The sequence below is a fragment of the Hyperolius riggenbachi genome, chromosome 7, assembly GCF_040937935.1.
Source record: "Hyperolius riggenbachi isolate aHypRig1 chromosome 7, aHypRig1.pri, whole genome shotgun sequence".
Lineage (NCBI taxonomy): Eukaryota > Metazoa > Chordata > Amphibia > Anura > Hyperoliidae > Hyperolius > Hyperolius riggenbachi.
Genome location: NC_090652.1, coordinates 301,384,859 through 301,405,063, shown reverse-complemented (window position 1 = coordinate 301,405,063; position 20,205 = coordinate 301,384,859). Strand labels below are relative to the sequence as shown.

The 20,205-nt window shown below is 44.4% G+C and overlaps 1 protein-coding gene across 1 annotated transcript in view; it reads left to right on the top strand.

Annotated features, from left to right (window-relative positions):
* IGFBP5 (insulin like growth factor binding protein 5) overlaps positions 1-20,205 on the top strand; it is a 44,193-nt gene that overhangs the window by 18,372 nt on the left and 5,616 nt on the right. Inside the window, exons 2-3 of the mRNA XM_068246094.1 lie at positions 15,791-15,996; positions 17,663-17,782. Of these exons, the coding sequence (XP_068102195.1) occupies positions 15,791-15,996; positions 17,663-17,782 (326 nt within the window). The remainder of the gene's footprint in view (positions 1-15,790; positions 15,997-17,662; positions 17,783-20,205) is intronic.

Here is a 20,205-nt window from a genome sequence, read left to right as displayed (position 1 = left end):
TTCTCCATCAGTAGTCCAGCTGACCGATGTTGTGCTTTTATGCTCCGAAACCAAAAATTAATTCCGTGTCGATCGAAATCATGTAAACTGTAGCCGATTCCTTTACGATAAACCAATATTCCAATCGAGTAAATTGGTTGATTCAATCAGATATTGGTCATTTAGAGTGAGCAGACTGGAATCCCTCAATCTGATAAAATGATGAAATTGAATGGTCGATCGTACAGGAAAATCAAGTAGTTAATGGGCAGGCATGTGATCAGAGGGTACAAATTATGGTGTTGATTCACAAAGGTTGGGTTGTCCTTTTTTTTTTTTTTTTTTTTTTTGCTTCTTTATTTCCCCTCAGACTTAACTAATGTACAGAAGCAAAAAAGGACAACCCAGCATGCCCTGCAGCTTCCTTTTTGTGTACCAAATTTTGTGTGTACCAAATAAGAGTCAGGTAAACTGGGGAATGATCATTTATCAACAAGAAAAGTGATAGAGATTTTAACTTTTGGGTTGCCTAGTTATCATCCTTATTACTTGTTTGCCAGATAAAAATAAAGAATTGATTTTTTATTTTATGCCCGACAGCTACACTTTAATCCTTTTTTGCTTTATCCCCACTGTATGTGATGTCCCAGTCTCCGTTTAACAGCTCGCTGCTGGGTGGAGTTGGTGGCCCCCAAAGCTATTGGGATGGTAGAGGACAATCCTTCAGTTTCTTCAGGTCATTGTCACCTCGTTTTGCATGAATTGTGCCCCCCCAACCCCTTCAATACAGACTTCTGCTTCCGATCCCTTTGCTCGCTAAAAGCAGTAAGCGGAGCGGAAGGACGTCCGACCTTCTCGCTCCCAAATTTAGCCTTGTATATATAGAAACGCCAGACAGGAGAATAACTTAAAATAGTTGTTTGTAAACACAGTTCTGATCTTCTGATGCTGATCAACAACAGAGACCTCGAAGACCCCTATAGGACTGGGGTACGTTATCTACCAGGTAAAAAAACAAGTCATTAAAGGAAACTTCTCCCCCAAGTATGTTTCATGTCAAGGATGACGGTGGAAACCCATGAATGGAGTTGTAGCACCTTCCTAGCTGCTCACCTCCACCGCTGACCAGAGCTGAATCATCTGCAACACAACCTAGGGAGATGCCTAGAACCAAGTGAGTAGTTTATGGCCTGGCGGCTACCCTCCCCCCCACACACACACACACACACAGACAGACACACACACACACACACTCTCACACACACACCACACAGGCACTCTCACACACACTACACACACACCACACATAGACACACACACACCCCACACACACACAGACACACACCACACACAGACACACACCACACACAGACACTCACACACACACCACGCACACACACACTACGCACACCCACCCCACACACACACCAAACACACACTCACACACACACAGATACAAACACTACACACGCACACACACACCACACACACACTACACACATCCACCCAACACACACCAAACACACTCACACACCCACCTCACAAACACACCACACACAGACACACACACCGCACACCCACCAAACACACACACACCCAACCCATACACACACCCACCCCATACACACACACTCACACCACACACACACACACACTTCTACCACCTCTGTGTAGCATGAGGGTCAATAGATTTTGGATACTATGAACAGATTATGCAGGAACGCTCTCAAACTACATGGAGGTGGTAAAACTGGTCACTGATTGGCCAGTCAAAATTGAAGGTATGTAGCAAGTTTTAGGTTTTGTACACACATCCAGTTTTGATTGGCCAATGGTTGAATCACTTCCACAAAGTATGTGAGCGTACCTACACAATCTGTTCATAGTATTCAAAATCTGTTGGTCCTCATACTCGATGCAAGTGGCAAAATTAGGCAGTGACTGGCCTATCAAATTGGATGGTAAAATTGACCAATCAAGATTGCATGAGTAAACTTCCCTTTAAAGAACACCTGAGGTGAGAGGCGATCAGGTGGCTGCCATATTCATTTCCTTTTAAACAATAATAAGTTGCCTGGCAGCCCTGCTGATCTGTTTGGCTACAGTAGTGTCTGAATCACACCAGAAACAAGCATGCAGCTAATCCATTCAGATCTGACAATAATGTCAGAAACACCTTCTCGTGCATGCTTGTTCAGGGTCTATGGCTAAAAGTATTAGAGACAGAGGATCAACAGGACAGCCAGGCAACTGGCATTGCTTCAAAGGGAAAAAATATGGCAGCCTCCATATACCTCTCACTTCAGGTGTCCTTTAAGCATCCTTCAAAATCAGGGCCCAGTGCAGATCTGCTGCGGGAGCAGGACAGGCTGATTTTAGTAAACAAGAGAAAAAGAGAGTATTTAAAAAAAAAAGAAAAGAAAAGGATTTGCCAAAAATTCCCTCCGGCAAGGGATCTATCTTTTTATGAGTTGATTGCACTGCAGAGTTCCTCTATAAAGTCTCTGAATGGATTTGGCACAGCACGGTGGGACACCCCTCTGGATAAGACGGGTCTCCCCAGCCCCTCAGCTCACTTTGTACTGCAGAGGCAGGCAGCTTCTGTTTTAGATTTTAAATCACTCCAGAGTTTTTCCCCCTGCAGTCCTGAACTCTCTCTGGCTGTCAGTTGCCCTGCTGTGCTCAGATTTACGGTCCCTGTGGGAGAAAGTGGGGTGAGACCCAGCATGGTCCCCCCCCAACCCCTACGCCTCCTATCCGCGAGGCCAATCCCGTTGGAGAAAAGTCACATTGTTCCACGCGCAGCCACAAGGCACACAATCCTCTCTTGTTAGTGGACCTGGCCTGTATCCGCAATTACGTGTTGAGCACCATGGTCCTATTGCAGACACTTATAATACCAGACAAGCCCTGTGTGTCTCGCAGAAAACGCCTGGCCTTTTAGTTAAAGCGTTAGTGTGCTTCTAGTTAAGTGGGCTTCAGATGTGGGCCTGGTCGGCTATGCAGCATGCATGCCATATTGATTAGAGCTCCGATGGAGAATGCTGTCCAAGTCCTCCATCCACGACAAGACACAGCAAGTGACGGAGGGCTGTGCAAGGGTCCGTAGTGTCCTAATTCGCCAAACGTTTGTTTAATCCCCTGTCGGACATTGAATCGGGAGTAGCAAACCATTAACCAGCTTGCAATACTCACCCAATCAGAATCTAAGCTGAAGGCAGTTTGACAATCGATTGAGTGGCTGTCGTGGCAACGCAGGGATGCCAGATCAAACTGTCCAATCACTGGTCCGCCATTTCTTTGGGCAGCTCGGTGGTGTAGTAGTTAGTAGCGATCTTGCTTTGCAGCACTGGGTCCTCAGTTTGAATACCAGCCAGGGCACTACCTGCACAGAGATTGCATGTTCTCCCCGTGTCTGCGTGGGTTTCCTCCAGGCACCCCGGTTATCTCCCACATCCCAAAAACATACAGATAAGTTAATTGGCTTCCCCCTAAATTAGCACAATACATACACCACACGATACATACATAGAGATATAACTATGGTAGGATTTAGAAAATGGCTATTTTCACGCCATTGTGTAAATGATCATTTACATCATTGTTCGCTTCCGCCTCTGCCGATTCCGCCAGATGGATTAGGGTACCCGCTCATTCGTCTGCGGCGATCCCCGATCTGGCCATATCTGCCGGTGGGTATTTAGCTTGAGAAGAGGAAAGCCTCTAAATCAGGGGTCCCCAAACGTTTTGGGTTGAGGGCCGGGTCAACGTACTTCAGACTGCTGGGGGGCTGGAGTATACATAAAATGATGTAGAAGTCTTTGCGGGCCAGACAGTGAAGTAAACCCAGGCGACAACGTGCAGTCCAATTGGATAGCAGTGTCGCCGTCCTAATGTGGAATTTGATTGGAAACCAGCAAATGACTGCTTTCTGGCTTCCATGTGGATGGGTAGTGCCAGCACTGCTATTATATATGTGGACCACCAATATTTAAAGATGTAGCTGACCGCATCTATAAGTAATACATTTTGTGTGTGGGGGGCCGATAAAAATGACACAGGGGGCCACATTCGGCCCGCGGGCCTTAGTTTGAGGACCACTGCTCTAAATACTCTAGAAGCGTCCCACATCCTCCTCCGGACCACCGCTGCTACTGCCCGCCTGGGACCCTCTTAAAAATTGCAACCTTGCGCCTCCATTGCGCAATGGAGCCGTTCTGTACCTGCACGAGTGCACCTGTGTCTGAGCTCTAAGCCAAAGCTTCAGTGTTATGTGCATGCACAGCTGTACTGGCGCAGGTGCAGTGTGGCCACGCCTATACACAGCAGGAGCGTGGCCACGCCAAAATACTTGACAAGCTCGTGTTGGAAATGTTCTGGGGGTCTGCATACATAAATGGTGTGGGCCAGGAGGACACAGGAACCCTCTGAACGATCCAGAGACTTCCCCCTTCTTAGGTAAGTATCTCGGTTTTCTTACCCCGCCTTGGGTACACGTTAAGGAAAGCGGAAACCCTGTATATGCGTGGCATTTGCGTTCTCGGTTCTGTTTTTGGCCTGGTGCTGATAGCCGTGACAAGTGAACATCTCCTGTTTTCTGGAACGCATTTCTGAGTGTCCAGCTGGCCAGAACCTGCAGCTGCTGCCCTCTCTCTCTCTCTCTCTCTCTCTCTACTGGGTGCAGCCAGGTGGCCACTAGGAATGACTCTGTTTACTCAACCGTCCTCCTCTAAAGTGCCTTCTGGGTTACAGCCTGTTTCTGTGCAGAGTGATTTGTGCTGTCTGAGTTCCATCTCCTCCTTTTACTGCATTATTGAACTTCTTAATCCCAGCTGTAGACAGCATTGTTGGATCTGCACAGCTGTAGAGGGGAGGTCTATTGTGAGTGCGGCGTAATTGTATTTTGGGTTTTTTCGGAGGGGAGGGGGGGAGAGGGCTGGTAATCGAGTTACTGGTAGAAACTGATAGTTGAGGTGGAGAGTGGTTCAGGGCGGTACAGACTCGTTCTCACCGGTTCTGTAGCAACGCTCAGTGCATTTCTGTGCGCGTTTTTGCGCACATTGAGTAGCATGTGTCTGCCCCATGCTGCAATGTAAAGACAATTATGTTCTGTTAAAGAGACACTGAAGCGAAAAAAATAATAATGATATAATGAATTGGTTGTGTGGTACAGATAATTACTAGAGCATTAGTAGCAAAGAAAATATTCTCATGTTGTTATTTTCAGTTATATAGTGTTTTTTATAACATTGCATTATTCTCTAATATTTGCAGTGTACACACTACTCAGCATTCTAAATGATTTTACAGAGCAGCCCAGTGAAGTGTTGACCTGTCCTCTGGAAAGAAAAATAAATTACAGTGACTGACAGTTGAGATAGCAAGCTTCTTTGGAAGTTGTGGAGCTCAATGGCTTTTTTGCATAGATAACTGGAGTTTCTTAACTCTTCCCGTACTGAAAACAATATCAGACGTATGTCTCTGCTCCTAATGTTTTATTTCTTAGCTGTACTACACATACAAATCATTATACCATAATTTTTTTTTGCTTCAGTGTCTCTTTAAAATGCATAGTTACACCAATACATTAATGAAAATAACTGTATTACATGCCGCTTCTGATTCTGGATAGTATACTGGTTAAAGGATAACTGTAGTGAGAAGTATATGGAGGCTGCCATATTTATTTCCTTTTTACGCAATACCATTTGCCTGGCTGTCCTGCTTATCCTCTGCCTCTAATACTTTTAGCCATAGCCCCTGAACAAGCATGCAGCAGATCAGGTGTTTCTGACATTATTGTTAGATCTGATACGATTAGCTGCATGCTTGTTTCTGGTGTTATTCAGACACTACTGCAGCCAGATAAATTGTCAGGCCTGCCAGGCAACAGGTATTGTTTAATAGGAAACAAATATGGCAGCCGCCATATCACTCTCACCTCAGGTTCACTTTAAGGGATCAATTTTGATTGGTGAATTTTATCACCTCCATGTAGTATGAAAGGTTACCTATACAATCTGTTCATAGCATTCAGTATCTGTTGGCACTCATACTACATGGAGATGGTAAAATTGGTCAGTGATTGGCCAATCATAATTGAAAGTGTGTACCAGGCTCTTATTCAATTCACTTTTTTTCCCCTAAGTTTTCTCCTAGGACAGTGATCTGCAAACTTGGATCTCCAGCTGTTACGGAACTACAAGTTCCACAATGCATTGTGGGAGTCTGACAGCCACAGTCATGGTTCATAAAGGCAAATGCATTGTGGGACTTGTAGTTCCTTAACAGCTGGCGAGCCAAGATTGCAGATCACTGTCCTAGAGATATTTCATCTTCTTTTAAAACAACTTTTCAGCACTCTGCAATTGAAAAAGTACCATAAATAAGGATACAATTGGCTACAGCTGTCCTGGCACTTGTATTGGCCTTGAGGAAGTGGGATTGCACTGGCGAAACACGTTGCCTGTGCAATAATAAACCTTGTTTGTCACATGTGACTGTTGTTAGTAAGGTAAGCCACCTCACGTATCTATATTTATCTATATCTATATTGTTGTTGTTTTTTTAACCTACTTTTATCCATACTTGGGTGCCTCTTTACCCCTGTTGTGTGATCAGATCACAAATGATCATTTTGTCCAAGTTTAAAGGATATCCAAGGTGACATGTGACATGATGAGATAGACGTGTATGTACAGTGCCTAGCACGCAAATAACTACGCTGTGTTCCTTTTTTTCTTTCTCTGCCTGAAAGAGTTAAATATCAGGTATGTAAGTGGCTGACTCAGTCCCGACTCAGACAGGAAGTGACTACAGTGTGACCCTTACTGATAAGGAATTCTAACTATAAAACACTTTCCTAGCAGAAAATGGCGTCTGAAAGCAGGAAAGAGATAAAAAGGGTCAATAGTTCATAGATTTTAGCTCTAGCATAAATGAATGACTGTGTCATTGAGCAAAAACAATAAAACAGTTATCACTTAAAAAGTCGATTTAAACATAAAATAAAGCGGTGGGATATCTTAAAAAGTCATTTTTAGGAGAAGGAAGATAGATACAATCGTTTATTTCATTCGTTTTTTTTCCGCCTGGGTTGTCCTTGTGTGTGAATCTTGAGACTGGAAATGGAGCGTTATCGGTTGTCCTCCAGGAGGTTGCACGGCGGGAAAGAGGGTGGCTGAAGTACAGGGAGAGGAGGGGTGATCAGACAGCTGCTCTATGGAAAGGGCGGAGGGGAGGATGGTATAAATATTGTTCTGGTCATCTTGTTAATTCTGATTGTTTTGAACACAACACGACATGGGATCTGTTGCGGATGAGCTCATGACTGGGTGGACCTGGCCTGACCTGGATGAGAATATCTCTGTGCCCTGGAACAGAGGTGGGAGAGGAGAGGACATCAGGATGCAGCTAATGCCTCTGGATTATGTTCAAACAGAAATAGTCTCCGGTACAAAGTGACTGGAACCTGAGCTGCCGGCTCTGCAGGAAGGCCCATGTTACCAGCGTTCACATTTCCAGACGCGAGCGCCAGGAACGCCAAGCAGGATTCTACAGGGGGCACTACAACTCCCAGCATGCTTCTAGGACATGTAATATACTACAGTCATAGCAGCACTACAACTCCCAGCATGCTGTAATATACTACAGCCATAGTGGCACTACAACTCCCAGCATGCTGTAATATACTACAGTCATAGCAGCACTACAACTCCCAGCATGCTGAAATATACTACAGCCATAGTGGCACTACAACTCCCAGCATGCTGTAATATACTACAGCTATAGCTGCACTACAACTCCCAGCATGCAGTTATACACTACAGCCATAGCGGCACTACAATTCCCAGCATGCTGTAATATACTACAGCCATAGTGGCACTGCAACTCCCAGCATGCTGCTGTCACTTGTTAAATTTTACACCATGGCTGCACTACAACTCCCAGCATGCTTCTTTCACTTGAAATATACTACAGCTGTGGTGACACTACAGCTCCCAGCATGCTGTTGGGACTTGTAATATACTACCGCCATGGCGGCACTACAACTCCCACGGTGCTGATAGGACGGTGTAGTATTGTCTAGTGATGGTGATCTGTATCTCCTAGTGTTTATCCTGGGACATAGAGCATACTGTAGCCATGGTAACAACACAGGTACAAGGGTACCTGCCTAGTACACTATAGCCATGGTAACACTACAGCTTAAAGGGTCCCTGCTTAGTACACTGCAGTCATGGTAACACTACAGCTTGAAGGGTCCCTGCTTAGTATACTGTAGTCATGGTAACACTACAGCTTGAAGGGTGCCTGCTTAGTACACTGTAGCCATGGCAACACTACAGCTTGAAGGGTGCCTGCTTAGTACACTGTAGCCATGGCAACACTACAGCTTGAAGGGTCCCTAATTTGTACACTGTAGCCATAGTAACACTACAGCTTGAAGGGTCCCTGCTTAGTACACTGTAGACATGGTAACACTACAGCTTTGAGGGTGCCAGCTTAGTACACTGAAGCCATGGTAACACTACAGCTTGAAGGATGCCTGCTTAGTACACTGTAGACATGGTAACACTACAGCTTTGAGGGTGCCAGCTTAGTATGCTGTAGCCATGGTAACACTACAGCTTGAAGGGTCCATGCTTAGTATACTGTAGACATGGTAACACTACAGCTTTGAGGGTGCCAGCTTAGTACGCAGTAGCCATGGTAACACTACAGCTTGAAGGGTCCATGCTTAGTATACTGTTGTCATGGTAACACTACAGCTTGAAGGGTGCTTAGTACACTGTAGCCATGGTAACACTACAGCTTGAAGGGTCCCTAATTTGTACACTGTAGCCATAGTAACACTACAGCTTTGAGGGTGCCAGCTTAGTACGCTGTAGCCATGGTAACACTACAGCTTCAAGGGTGCCTGCTTAGTACACTGTAGCCATGGTAACACTACAGCTCGAAGGATACATTCCCATTATAGCACAACTTTCAGGTTGCCCATTGGAACTTTAGTGTTAGCACAAGTGCTACAGTGTTTGCTGAATTGTGTAGTTCAGTAGCTGCCAATATAACTGAGGAGGACAGAAATAGGTCATCCACTATTGTGCAATTGTCCTTTTAGAGTGGAACTCACACCCTGTTGTGGCATTTTACATGGTACCGTGTTTCCTCGAAAATAAGACACTGTCTTATATTAATTTTTGCTCCAAAAGATGTGCTAGGGCTTATTTTCAGAGGGTGTCTTATTTTGGGGGGAAACACTGGTAGTTTTCCTATACAAAATGTATATACTGCATGCCATGCTGAAACATTAGCAGCATGCACAGAGCTTGTGGTTTGCAGATATTGGCTCTCACTTACAAGAAATTGATTCTGCTGATCATGTGGTTAAGAGTCTATTTTCTTGTTTTTAAATTAGCAAAAAAAACAAAAAACAAACTATTAATGCTTTGTGTTCAGTTACTTTACCATGCCATGGCATACAGAACGCGGTTATGAGTTTGTGTCTAACGGTACTTAACCAGTCCCTTCTCTGTTTCGGGGTCTTTAGTGAGGGGGGAGGGTGAATTGGTTCTCTTGTGCAAGTAAGAGCAGTTTTGTTGGGGCAGAGGTTAAAGTTCATCCTTGTCCAGCTGGAGGTCACCTACAGGCCACTGCTATCGACACCCACACAGTGACCTGCCGTAATTGCAGCTCAGTGACACAGAAACCCCTGTGTTGTTATTACAAATGGCTCCAGGACAGTCATCAGCCAACCAAACCAGTTGGAGCACTGCAAGGTCCAGCATGCCCTTGGCAGTAATAGCTGCCTGTACTTGTCTCCTAACCAGCATTGGATTTCTCAATAGCAAACCTATTCTCCAAGTTAGGCCCTATTGTGCTCAAAATGATTTTTAAATGTCAGAAGCGTTGGGTCATACTCCCCCTAGTGCTAGTAGAAGTACAAGGTTTCTGGCCTCAAGGTGTAATTGGACACCGGGGCTGTTTATTTAGAGCGCCAGGACTTTATAGAGCACACAGCCTATTGACATCATGCTTGCTACCAAAAGCCCTGGAACCGACTAGCAGCACTTTTCTAATGGCCCATACACACAGGGTACGGCCGTCGCCGCAACCACGTGGCACGCACGTGTTGCGGCGACAGGTCGCCCGTGTGTATAACGCGCGCCCCGAACCGTCGCCCGTCGGAGCTGACATGTTCAATCGCCGGCTACAGCTGTCGCCGCAACTTCACCGGAACTGTCGCTAGTCCCGCGTGAGTACGCAGGCTAGCGACAGGAGACCTACGCAAGTGAATGGAGCATCTGGCCGGGCTATGCTCCATTCACAAACAGCTTCCGCCGCGTCTCTGCCTTTCTGGCGAGACGTGTGGACAGCTGTCGCTCCCTGTTCACGTGCACGCATGCAACGGGGGACAATTGTGCCCTGTGTGTATGTAGCTTAAGCCTTTTGTAAGCCTTTTGCTCATTCACACTATGAGCATTTGCGGGTTTTTTTTAAGCGCTGGCGATTTTAGAAATCGTCTCAAAAGCGCTTGTGCAATGATTCCCTGTGAGAGTGTTAACATGTAAGCGATTCGATATAATTGAAATCGCAAACGCGATACATGTACCATTTTCTGAGCGCTTTGGCTTAATGGAAGGTATAGGGCAATCGCAAAGCGCGTGAAAAAGCGCTTTGTATATCGATTTCCCCAGCGCTTCTATGAATAAATACATTGTATTTCTTAAATTCCGGGTGAAATAGTTAACTTCTTGACTGACGTCAGGAAGTGAAAAAAACGAATCGCTCCGCAAAAGCGCTTTTCTAAGCGCAAAACGCAGGGAAAAGCGCTTAAATAAACTCTCAAAAAATCGCCCAGCGATTGCGATAGCGCTGGCGATTTATAATGTGAATATAGCCCAAGCGCTTGTGATTTGAAAAGCTCTTGCTAAGGCAATGGGTGTGATCCCACTTGAGGGATGTGAATAATAAAAAAAAATTCCCCCATAGCATTACATTAGAAAGCGCTTATAAAATCACTTGTGCTTAAAAAGGGCTGCTAGTGGGTTCCAGGCCTCAAGGCTCATACACACATCAGACCATAGTCTTTGGAAAATGAAAGATCACAGACCAATTTTACCCCCTTCCATGTAGTATGGGAGCCATACCTACACAGTCTATTCTATGGAGCTGAACTCCCCATCAGACAGAAATCTTTGCAAGATGCTGCACACAAAGATGCTGTAGACATTCAAAAGATCAGTATCTGCAAAAGATCTGTCCCTGCCAAAGATCCGTTCCTGCAAAATGCATTCATAGTCTATGATATCTGCAGATCATCATACACACCTTGTTTAACAGACATTCATCTGCAGATCAGATCCACCAGGATGGATTTTCAGATCTGCAGATGATTGTCTGATCTGCAGATGAATGTCAGTTAAACAAGGTGTGTATGATGATCTGCAGATCTCATAGACTATGAATGCAATTTGCAGGAACGGATCTTTGGCAGGAACAGATCTTTTGCAGATTCTGATCTTTTGTGTCTGTACAGCATCTGTGTGTGCAGCATCTTGCAAAGATTTTTTTCTGATGGGGAGTTCAACTCCATAGAAAAGACACTGAAGGTATGGCTCTCATACTACATGGAAGGGGGTAAAATTGGTCTGTGATCTTTCATTTTCAAAAGACTATGGTCTGATGTGTGTATGTGGCCTCAGTCTAACATCCACGCACCCTTGTATAGCTGCATAAGCATCCCTGAAAGTGACCCTCATGTACATCAGATGAGGATTCCTACAGTGAAATCAGCTGATGTCCATTTCCTGTTGTTCCAGAGAGCAGAGCAGATGCACGACATTATACTGCATTGTGGCGATCCACCGCTAACACTGGTCGATAGAGCTGAGCTTTGCTATTGGTTGCAGCTATCATGTCAAAGGCCACTTTCAAATTAAAGAGGAAGAATTTGCTCCTGACATTTGGGGACTTTCTTCTGACACTCCTAGCAAAATAGCTATTTTGCATATATTTCTCCTGGGTATATCTCAGGAACGAAAAAAGATACCAAAAACTGCAGTCAGAATATGCCCAGTAGTGTCTGCTCTGCTAACCGGGAACCGGCCGGTGTTGGATCGTGTTAAAGGAACTCCCGTGCCGTAATCTGACCCATGATAGCAGAGCGAACATCACTGGGCCTATTTGGATGTTGCGCTTTGAGTCTTCTGTCCATGTGACTTCGCTGATGAACGCAAGGAGCTTTTTGGTATTTTTTATCATTTTACGCTGTGATGTTTTTATGTCCAGAGAGAGCTGGATTACAGAAATGTTTATGCACTGTGGAGCAACTTCCTTGTATGAGTCAAAAAACGCTACACCAGTGTTGGCTAACCTTGGCACTCCAGCTGTGGTGGAACTACAAGTCCCATGAGGCATTGCAATACTCTGACAGCTCTAAGCATAACTCGGGGAGGCAGAGGCATGATGGGATTTGTAGTTTTGTCACAGCTGGAGTGCCAAGGTTAACCATCAGTCCGCTAGACCCACCTGACAATTGAGGTGGGTAATATCTGGTGAGCTCCTATGCTTGAAGGGACTTAAAGTGAACCAGAGATGAAGCACCCTCATGTATTTTACCATATATATCAGTGGGAACATTAGAGAAAACACCTACCCTGCTTTGTTTCATTCTGCACTGCACAGCCTGCTTGTTATCAGCCCTGATATAATCCCCGACTGAGCATTCAATCTGGCTTTACTATAATGACTCAGCTATAATGATTCCTGAGCAGAGCCATCAGGGGGCAGGCTTGGGCTTGAAAAGACATGAAAGAAGTCAGACTGAGCTATAAATATTCCTGAGCAAAGCCAGACTGAATGCTCAGTCGGGGATTTTATCAGGGTTGATAAGAAGCAAGCTGAACAGTGCAGAATGAAACAGAAAGCAGGGTAGGTGTTTTCTCTAATGTTCCCACTGATCTATATGGTAAAATACATGAGGGTGCTTCGTCTCTGGTTCTCTTTAAAGGGACTCCGAGCAGTGCAGAAACTATGGAAAGATGCATATCATTTTAAAGCTCTCTTTCTCCTCTTTCCAATGATATATAAACCGCCGCCCTACGCCTTTTAGTTTTCACGATTGAAATTGCCGTGGCCGCGATTTCGATCGCGAAAATAGAGAAAACTAAAAGGCGTAGGGCGACGATTTAGGTGTCGTCAGAAAGAGGAGAAAGAGAGCTTTAAAATGATATCCATCTTTCCATAGTTACATTGTATTACACAGGGCGACTTTTTCCTAAAGTCAGCAGCTCCATTCTGCTGAATGGAGCTGCTGACACTGGGGAAAGTGTCGTCCAGTAAAATACAAGTAACTATGGAAGGATGGATATCATTTTAAAGCTCTCTTTCTCCTCTTTCTGACGACACCTAAATCGTCGCCCTACGCCTTTTAGTTTTCTTTATTTTCGCGATTGAAATCGCGGCCCCGGCAATTTCAATCGCGAAAATAGCGAAAACTAACAGGCGTAGGGTGGCGGTTTATATATCATTGGAAAGAGGAGAAAGAGAGCTTTAAAATGATATGCATCTTTCCATAGTTTCTGCACTGCTCGGAGTCCCTTTAAGGTGGCCACACACCAGACAATTTTCTTAATATTTGTTCAATTCAAGAATAGCAATCAATTTTTTCTGACTGATTGTAACAATTCAAAAATCTGACCAATGTACCACACACCTATGTAAAAATTTTCCTCAATCATGAATAAAATAATTAAAAGATCAGAAAAAAATTGATTGGAACTGTACATCAAGTAATTGACAGTCCATCACACACCATACAATTCTTGACAAAGTTGGTCTGCAATTTCCAACATGTTAAATCTCCAAAAATTGAAAAAAAAATGGGAAATTTGATCGGATTAATCGATAAAATACAAAGAAAAGCTCTTGATTTTTTGAGACAACCGATCAAAGTAATCGAATTGGTGAAAAATTGGATCTGGTAATTGTATGGTGTGTGGCCACCTTTAGTGTGTGGACTACATGAACATGTGTATGCATTATGTACTACAGCATTTAGATAACCCAGGAACCTACACCAGGATTTTATTTATAGATTTCAGCTCTGCATTTAATACCATAATTCCATCACTGCTGCACAGCAAGCTCTCCCAGCTACACATACCTGAATCCCTCTGCAAATGGATAACCGACTTCTTAACCGACAGAAGACAGCGTGTTAGACTTGGTAAACTCACATCAAGCTCTCTGACAGTCAGTACTGGTGCACCCCAGGGCTGTGTGCTTTCCCCACTGCTGTACTCACTTTACACCAATGACTGCATCTCCACAGATCCATCTGTTAAGGTTCTGAAGTTTGCAGACGACACAACAGTTGTTGGTCTCATTCAAAACGGGGATGAGTCTGCATACAGGCATGTGGTGGGACAGCTTTCCTCCTGGTGCAGCAGCAACAACTTAGAACTAAATGCTCTCAAAACCATGGAGATGATAATAGACTTTAGGAGATCTCCCCCCCAGCACCTCCCCTTAACCATAAATGGATCCACAATAACCCAAGTAGAGTCATTCAAGTTTCTTGGGTCCACGATCTCAAACGACTTAAAATGGGACAACAACACTGCCACTATTGTCAAGAAAGCACAACAGAGAATGTACCATCTGCGGCAGCTGAAAAAGTTTGGCCTACCTCAAAATCTAATGGTGCAGTTCTACACTGCAATCATCGAATCCACCATAACATCATCTATGACTGTATGGTTCAGCTCCTGCTCAGCATTAGAAAAGGGGAGGCTGCAGCGCATCATCCGATCAGCGGAAAGGATAGTTGGCTGTAGCTTACCTTCCCTGCAGGATCTTTACACTAGCAGGTGCAGAAAGAGAGCATCCAAAATTGCCTCTGACCCCTCTCACCCAGCTCACTCCATCTTCCAGCGCATGCCTTCAGGAGTAAGATTCCGGTCAATCGCTACCAAAACCTCCAGACACAGGAACAGCTTTTTCCCTCAAGCGGTAGCCATACTTAATGCTGAACCACGTTAGAGCTGCTAGGACTGAAAGTAATCAGCACAGAACTGTAAATGAACAATTCTCACATTGCTTACTGCCACTATACTTATAATGTCCTTAACTTGTAATATACACACGGTCTGTCCTTGTATTGTTTTTTGTTTGTGTTTGTTAAGCAACTGCCAAGACAAAATCCTTGTAGGTGCAAACTTACTTGGCAAAAAATAAATTGATTCTGATTCTGATTCTGTGTGGAGCACTGGTGGTGAACTGCTATAACAGTAATGCACTATGTGGAGCATTTTATAGATATCTGAATATACAAGTCAGTGTTCTCCCCAGGCTCTTTTAGGCGGGTGCTCCACCCGGCTAGATTTGGTGACCACCCGGCTGTCATCGGCTCACATTTTCACCTCCTCCTATGCTGCAAGCAGAGTTGCCCTGCATTTTCATCTCGCCCCACCCGGCTACCTTTTCAAGCCACCCGGCTACTATTTCATGCCACCCGGCTGGAAAAAAATTCTGGGGAGAACACTGCAAGTGGAGGAGCGCTGTCATACTTCTATACTAATGAAATTGTAATGCAAATTGTATGGAGCTTGAAATTGGGCCAATCGCGTTTCCTGACTGAATCGGATTGGCCCAATCCCAACTAGTTGTGGAATAATATCTCTCTGCTCCATATGTCTGCCGTGTTTTCCAGCATGGACAGTTCAGTATTGGTTTTAATTGATCAGCTTGTTTTAGTTTGTGTAGCGTTGTATTCTGTGAGGACTCAAAAGTTCCAATATTTTTCTAGAGAGAGAATCCAGAGAGGAAGACCCCACCACCTCTGACACAGACGAAAACTACCCCCCAAAGCCACGAAAGGGGAATCGGGTCCCTGAGCACAAAGCCATAGCGCTGAACATCTACCAGAAAAAGAAGCAGTCGGCGTCGAGGATCGTGTCCGTGGAGAGCAAAGCACAGAGCGCTTCCCCGGAGTACAGCATCGAGTCTGATCTGGTGGGTGGCTTGTGAAGTGGGCGGGGACATAGAGGGGCAAAAAGTCTGATCTGGTGGGTGGCTTGAGAAGTGGGCAGGACATAGAGGGGCATAGAGTCTGATCTGGTGGGTGGCTTGGGAAGTGGGCGGGGACATAGAGGGGCATCGAGTCTGATCTGGTGGGTGGCTTGAGAAGTGGGCAGGACATAGAGGGGCATAGAGTCTGATCTGGTGGGTGGCTTGAGAAATGGGTGGGGACATAGAGGGGCATAGAGTCTGATCTGGTGGGTGGCTTGAGAAGTGGGCAGGGACATAGAGGGGCATAGAGTCTGATCTGGTGGGTTGGCTTGAGAAGTGGGCAGGACATAGAGGGGCAAAAAGTCTGATCTGGTGGGTGGCTTGAGAAGTGGGCGGGGACACAGAGGGGCATAGATTCTGATCTGGTGGGTGGCTTGAGAAGTGGGCAGGACATAGAGGGGCAAAAAGTCTGATCTGGTGGGTGGCTTGAAAAGAGGGCGGGGACATAGAGGGGCATAGATTCTGATCTGGTGGGTTGGCTTGAGAAGTGGGCAGGACATAGAGGGGCAAAAAGTCTGATCTAATGGGTGGCTTGAGAAGTGGGCGGGGACATAGAGGGGCATAGATTCTGATCTGATGGGTGGCTTGTGAAGTGGGCGGGGACATAGAGAAGCTTAGAGTCTGATCTGGTGGGTGACTTGTGAAGTGGGCGGGGACATAAAGGGGCATAGAGTATGATCTAGTGGGTGGCTTAAGAAGTGGGTGGGAACAGGCTGGATATGCAATTGTTGTTTGTATTTGTCATTTGTTATAGAAAATATATACCTGGATAACGGGGATAGGAATGGGCAAGGACAGTTTTTTGTATTTTTACATTCCTGGCAGGGGACACAGACTGTGGCAGAGAGGGTTAAATTGTACCTCAGCAGAGCCTAATGTAAAAAGACAGATACTTACTTACCATAAGAAAAGGGAAGCCTCTGGATCCAACTGTGGTTTTCCACGACCTCCTGGCCCCCACCATTGCTGCATGCGGACCCCCGAAAGATATCCAACAAGAGCTGATGCTTGTCGGATTTGTGATTGCAACCATGCTCCTCTGCATGCAAGAGCACGAAATAGAGGTCTTGACGTCAATGACCTTGTCCTCTGTTTTCCCTTCTTGACCTCAATAAGAAAGTTAAAGCACTTCCGTTGACAGTTCTGGTGCTTTTATTGGTTTGTGAACAGGAAGAGGTGGGGGCAGATGTCCAAATCAGAGAAGATGGGAACAGGAAAAGGCGGGGCAGAGGTCCAAGTCAGAGAAGATAGGGCTTCAGTTTAATATCCACCCAAGGTTGTAGAGCTCCTTTTGTGCAAAGAATAAGGGTGGAGCTCCTTGGGTGCGCGGTGAAGAATAACGGTGGAGCTCTTTGGTTGTACAGTGAAGAATAAGGGTGACATTTTTTGGGTGCATGGTTAAGAAGCAGGGTGGAGCTACTTGGACGCACGGTGAAGAATAAGGTTGGAGCTCTTTGGTTTCACAGTGAAGAATGAGGAGGTTCTCCCGTTTTTAAACAATAACGTCAGCGTAACATTTGTTGTGAATCCAGTGTGATGTTTAAAGCCAGTTACATTAAGAATGAATCAATCTATAGCACTGTCTGACTTTCACCTCCTTCATTTCCAGGGTCCTTGCCGTAGGCAGATGGAGACTATCATGCAGGACATGAAGATGTCCCATCGTGTGTACCCAAAGGCATTCTATATTCCCAACTGTGACCGCAAAGGATTCTTCAAAAGGAAACAAGTAAGAAAAATCTCAGAAAAGTGGACAGCACCTTGCAGGCCAGATTAGCAGATGTCTACTGCCCCTATACTATTGCCTTCACTCCTGAGTTTTCTCCAAGGAGATATTTCCGAACCTTACCAATAAAATACCTTATAAGCGCCCATCGAGCAAGAGGTTACTGAAAATAAGTTTGATATTTAGGTTTTTGCCTACTTTTTAGTATTTTTTCAATCGAAAGTACTGAAAAGTTGTTGTTTAGATAAGATGAAAAATTACCTCCTAAGTTAACTCAAGAGAAAAGTTAATTGGATAAGGGCCTGCAGGCCCTTATTCAATTTGTCTCCTTGGTTTTCTCCTAGATCATTTTTCATCTTCTATTTAAAATTACTTTTTCGCAAAATTTAAAAGTGATCAAAAAGTATCGTCAAGGTTTGAAAATATCTCCTAGGAGTAAACTTAGGAAAAAAGTCAACTGAATATACTTAGGGATAGTGTTTGATACTTCACCAGAAATACGTTGTTGTCCAAAACCGTATTTTGAGATTGTTCCCCCCGATTTAGAAAGAGTACTGTAGAGCAGCGATGAGCGTAATCAGCAAAATTCAGATTTCGCAAAATTTCGCGGAAATGTTCGCAATTACACCAATATGTAATTACCGGTACGATTTGCAAACTAAATAGAATTCATAGTCATTTGTAATTACGTATAAAAATTAGCGAAATTTCGCATAATTTTGTGCCGACTTTAGAGGTCAATAGCAAATCCCCCATACATGCTACTAACACCAAAATTGCTGCCTATGTTAAAGGGAATAGCGGGTACAATGGAAAAAAATAATTTTTCAAAAAAAACATATAGTTTTTGAGAAAACCGATTTAAAAAAAGCAAAGAAAAATGGTTTTTAAACTTCGAAAAATCACAGTTTAAAAAACTTTTTTCTTTGCATTTTTAAAATAGATTTTCTCAATAACTTGTCTTTTTGAAAAATTCTTTTTTTGATTTGTACTCAATATGCTCCTTAACATATGTACCAATTTTGGTAGCAATAGCATGTATGGGGGATTTGCAATTAACTGCCAGAGTCGGCACATTTTGCAAAATTGCACAAAAATTACGCAAGAAATTACACGAAATTATGAAATACTACTATGACATACGAAATCAATTACGATTTTCCCTAAAATTTTGCATTGCGATTACGATGCAAATTTCGATACGAAATTTCGTATATGCGAAATTTCGGCCCATCACTGCTGAGGAGCAGCAACCCTGTCCTCAGGTACCACCAACAGTGCATGTTTTGTGGACATTCAGATGTAGTTTATCAGCTCTGCTGAGACACTAATTACCTCACCTGTGTATTCTTCAAAACATGTACTGCTGGTGGCACTTGAGGACACAGTTGGGAAGCCCTGCTGAAGAGACATTCTTTTCAGCTATAAAGGTTCTTTTGAACTATGCACATTGCGTTTCAACTTCCAATATAATCGCCACACAACACAATGATATCTCAGTAGTACGTTTAAAGTTATGTGGTTGGGCGGTTTCCATCGGAAATAAAGCGCAGCACCCTTGTGCATTTACCAGATGGCGTGCACGTTCACAGTTGCGTTTCTACGTACTGTATGCTTCACTTTACGATGCGCAATGCGACTTTGTCTGTCCTGTTTTTCAGGATGCGCAACACACCGTGTATACGTGAACGTAGCTTTCCTCCGCAGAAAATTAAGTCCTATTGAGAGGGGAGGAGCTATGATGGGAGTTAATCTAGTGATCTACCATGGTAGATTTCAGCGATGGCCGTAGTGAGCCAACTTCGCTACGCTGGAACTACGCAATTACGCTTCACCAAACTACGGCTTCGAAATCAAATATTTGCTTCGTATGCATGTCTACGCGTTAAAATACGCAATTACGCGTAGTGCGAAGCGTAGTGTATGCTGATGCTTATCCCCATGTGCGTAAAATTTTCCGCATTAATTCCTCTCCAAATGCCTATACCAGGACCCCTTCTATGCCTACATTTCACTTTCCAATGCGTAAATTTGTAAGCATACAATTGTACACGGGAAAAATAGACGCGAGTAATGCATTCGTAGTTCACTACGCAGTACACATGTTAACTACGCGTAGTGGGCGTAAGCTACTCGCAGCGTTACTTCGCTATGCGTAAATTCGTACGCGTAGATTTGAAACTTCGCCTACGAACTACGATGCTTAGATGCGAACTACGATGCGTAAATTCGCACTGGCGAAGTTTCTGCTCATCCCTGGTAGATTTGTAAAAGACAACAGAGAGCAGCTGAGCATGTGCCAGATTCTTGGCCGAAATCCCTCAAAAGTACTTGTTTCAGCCAAGGATTCTCCAGCCCATGCAAAAGCCTGTGGAGCAAAAAAAAACCAAAAGAGAGATACCTACCTCAGTAGAGGGAAATCTCTG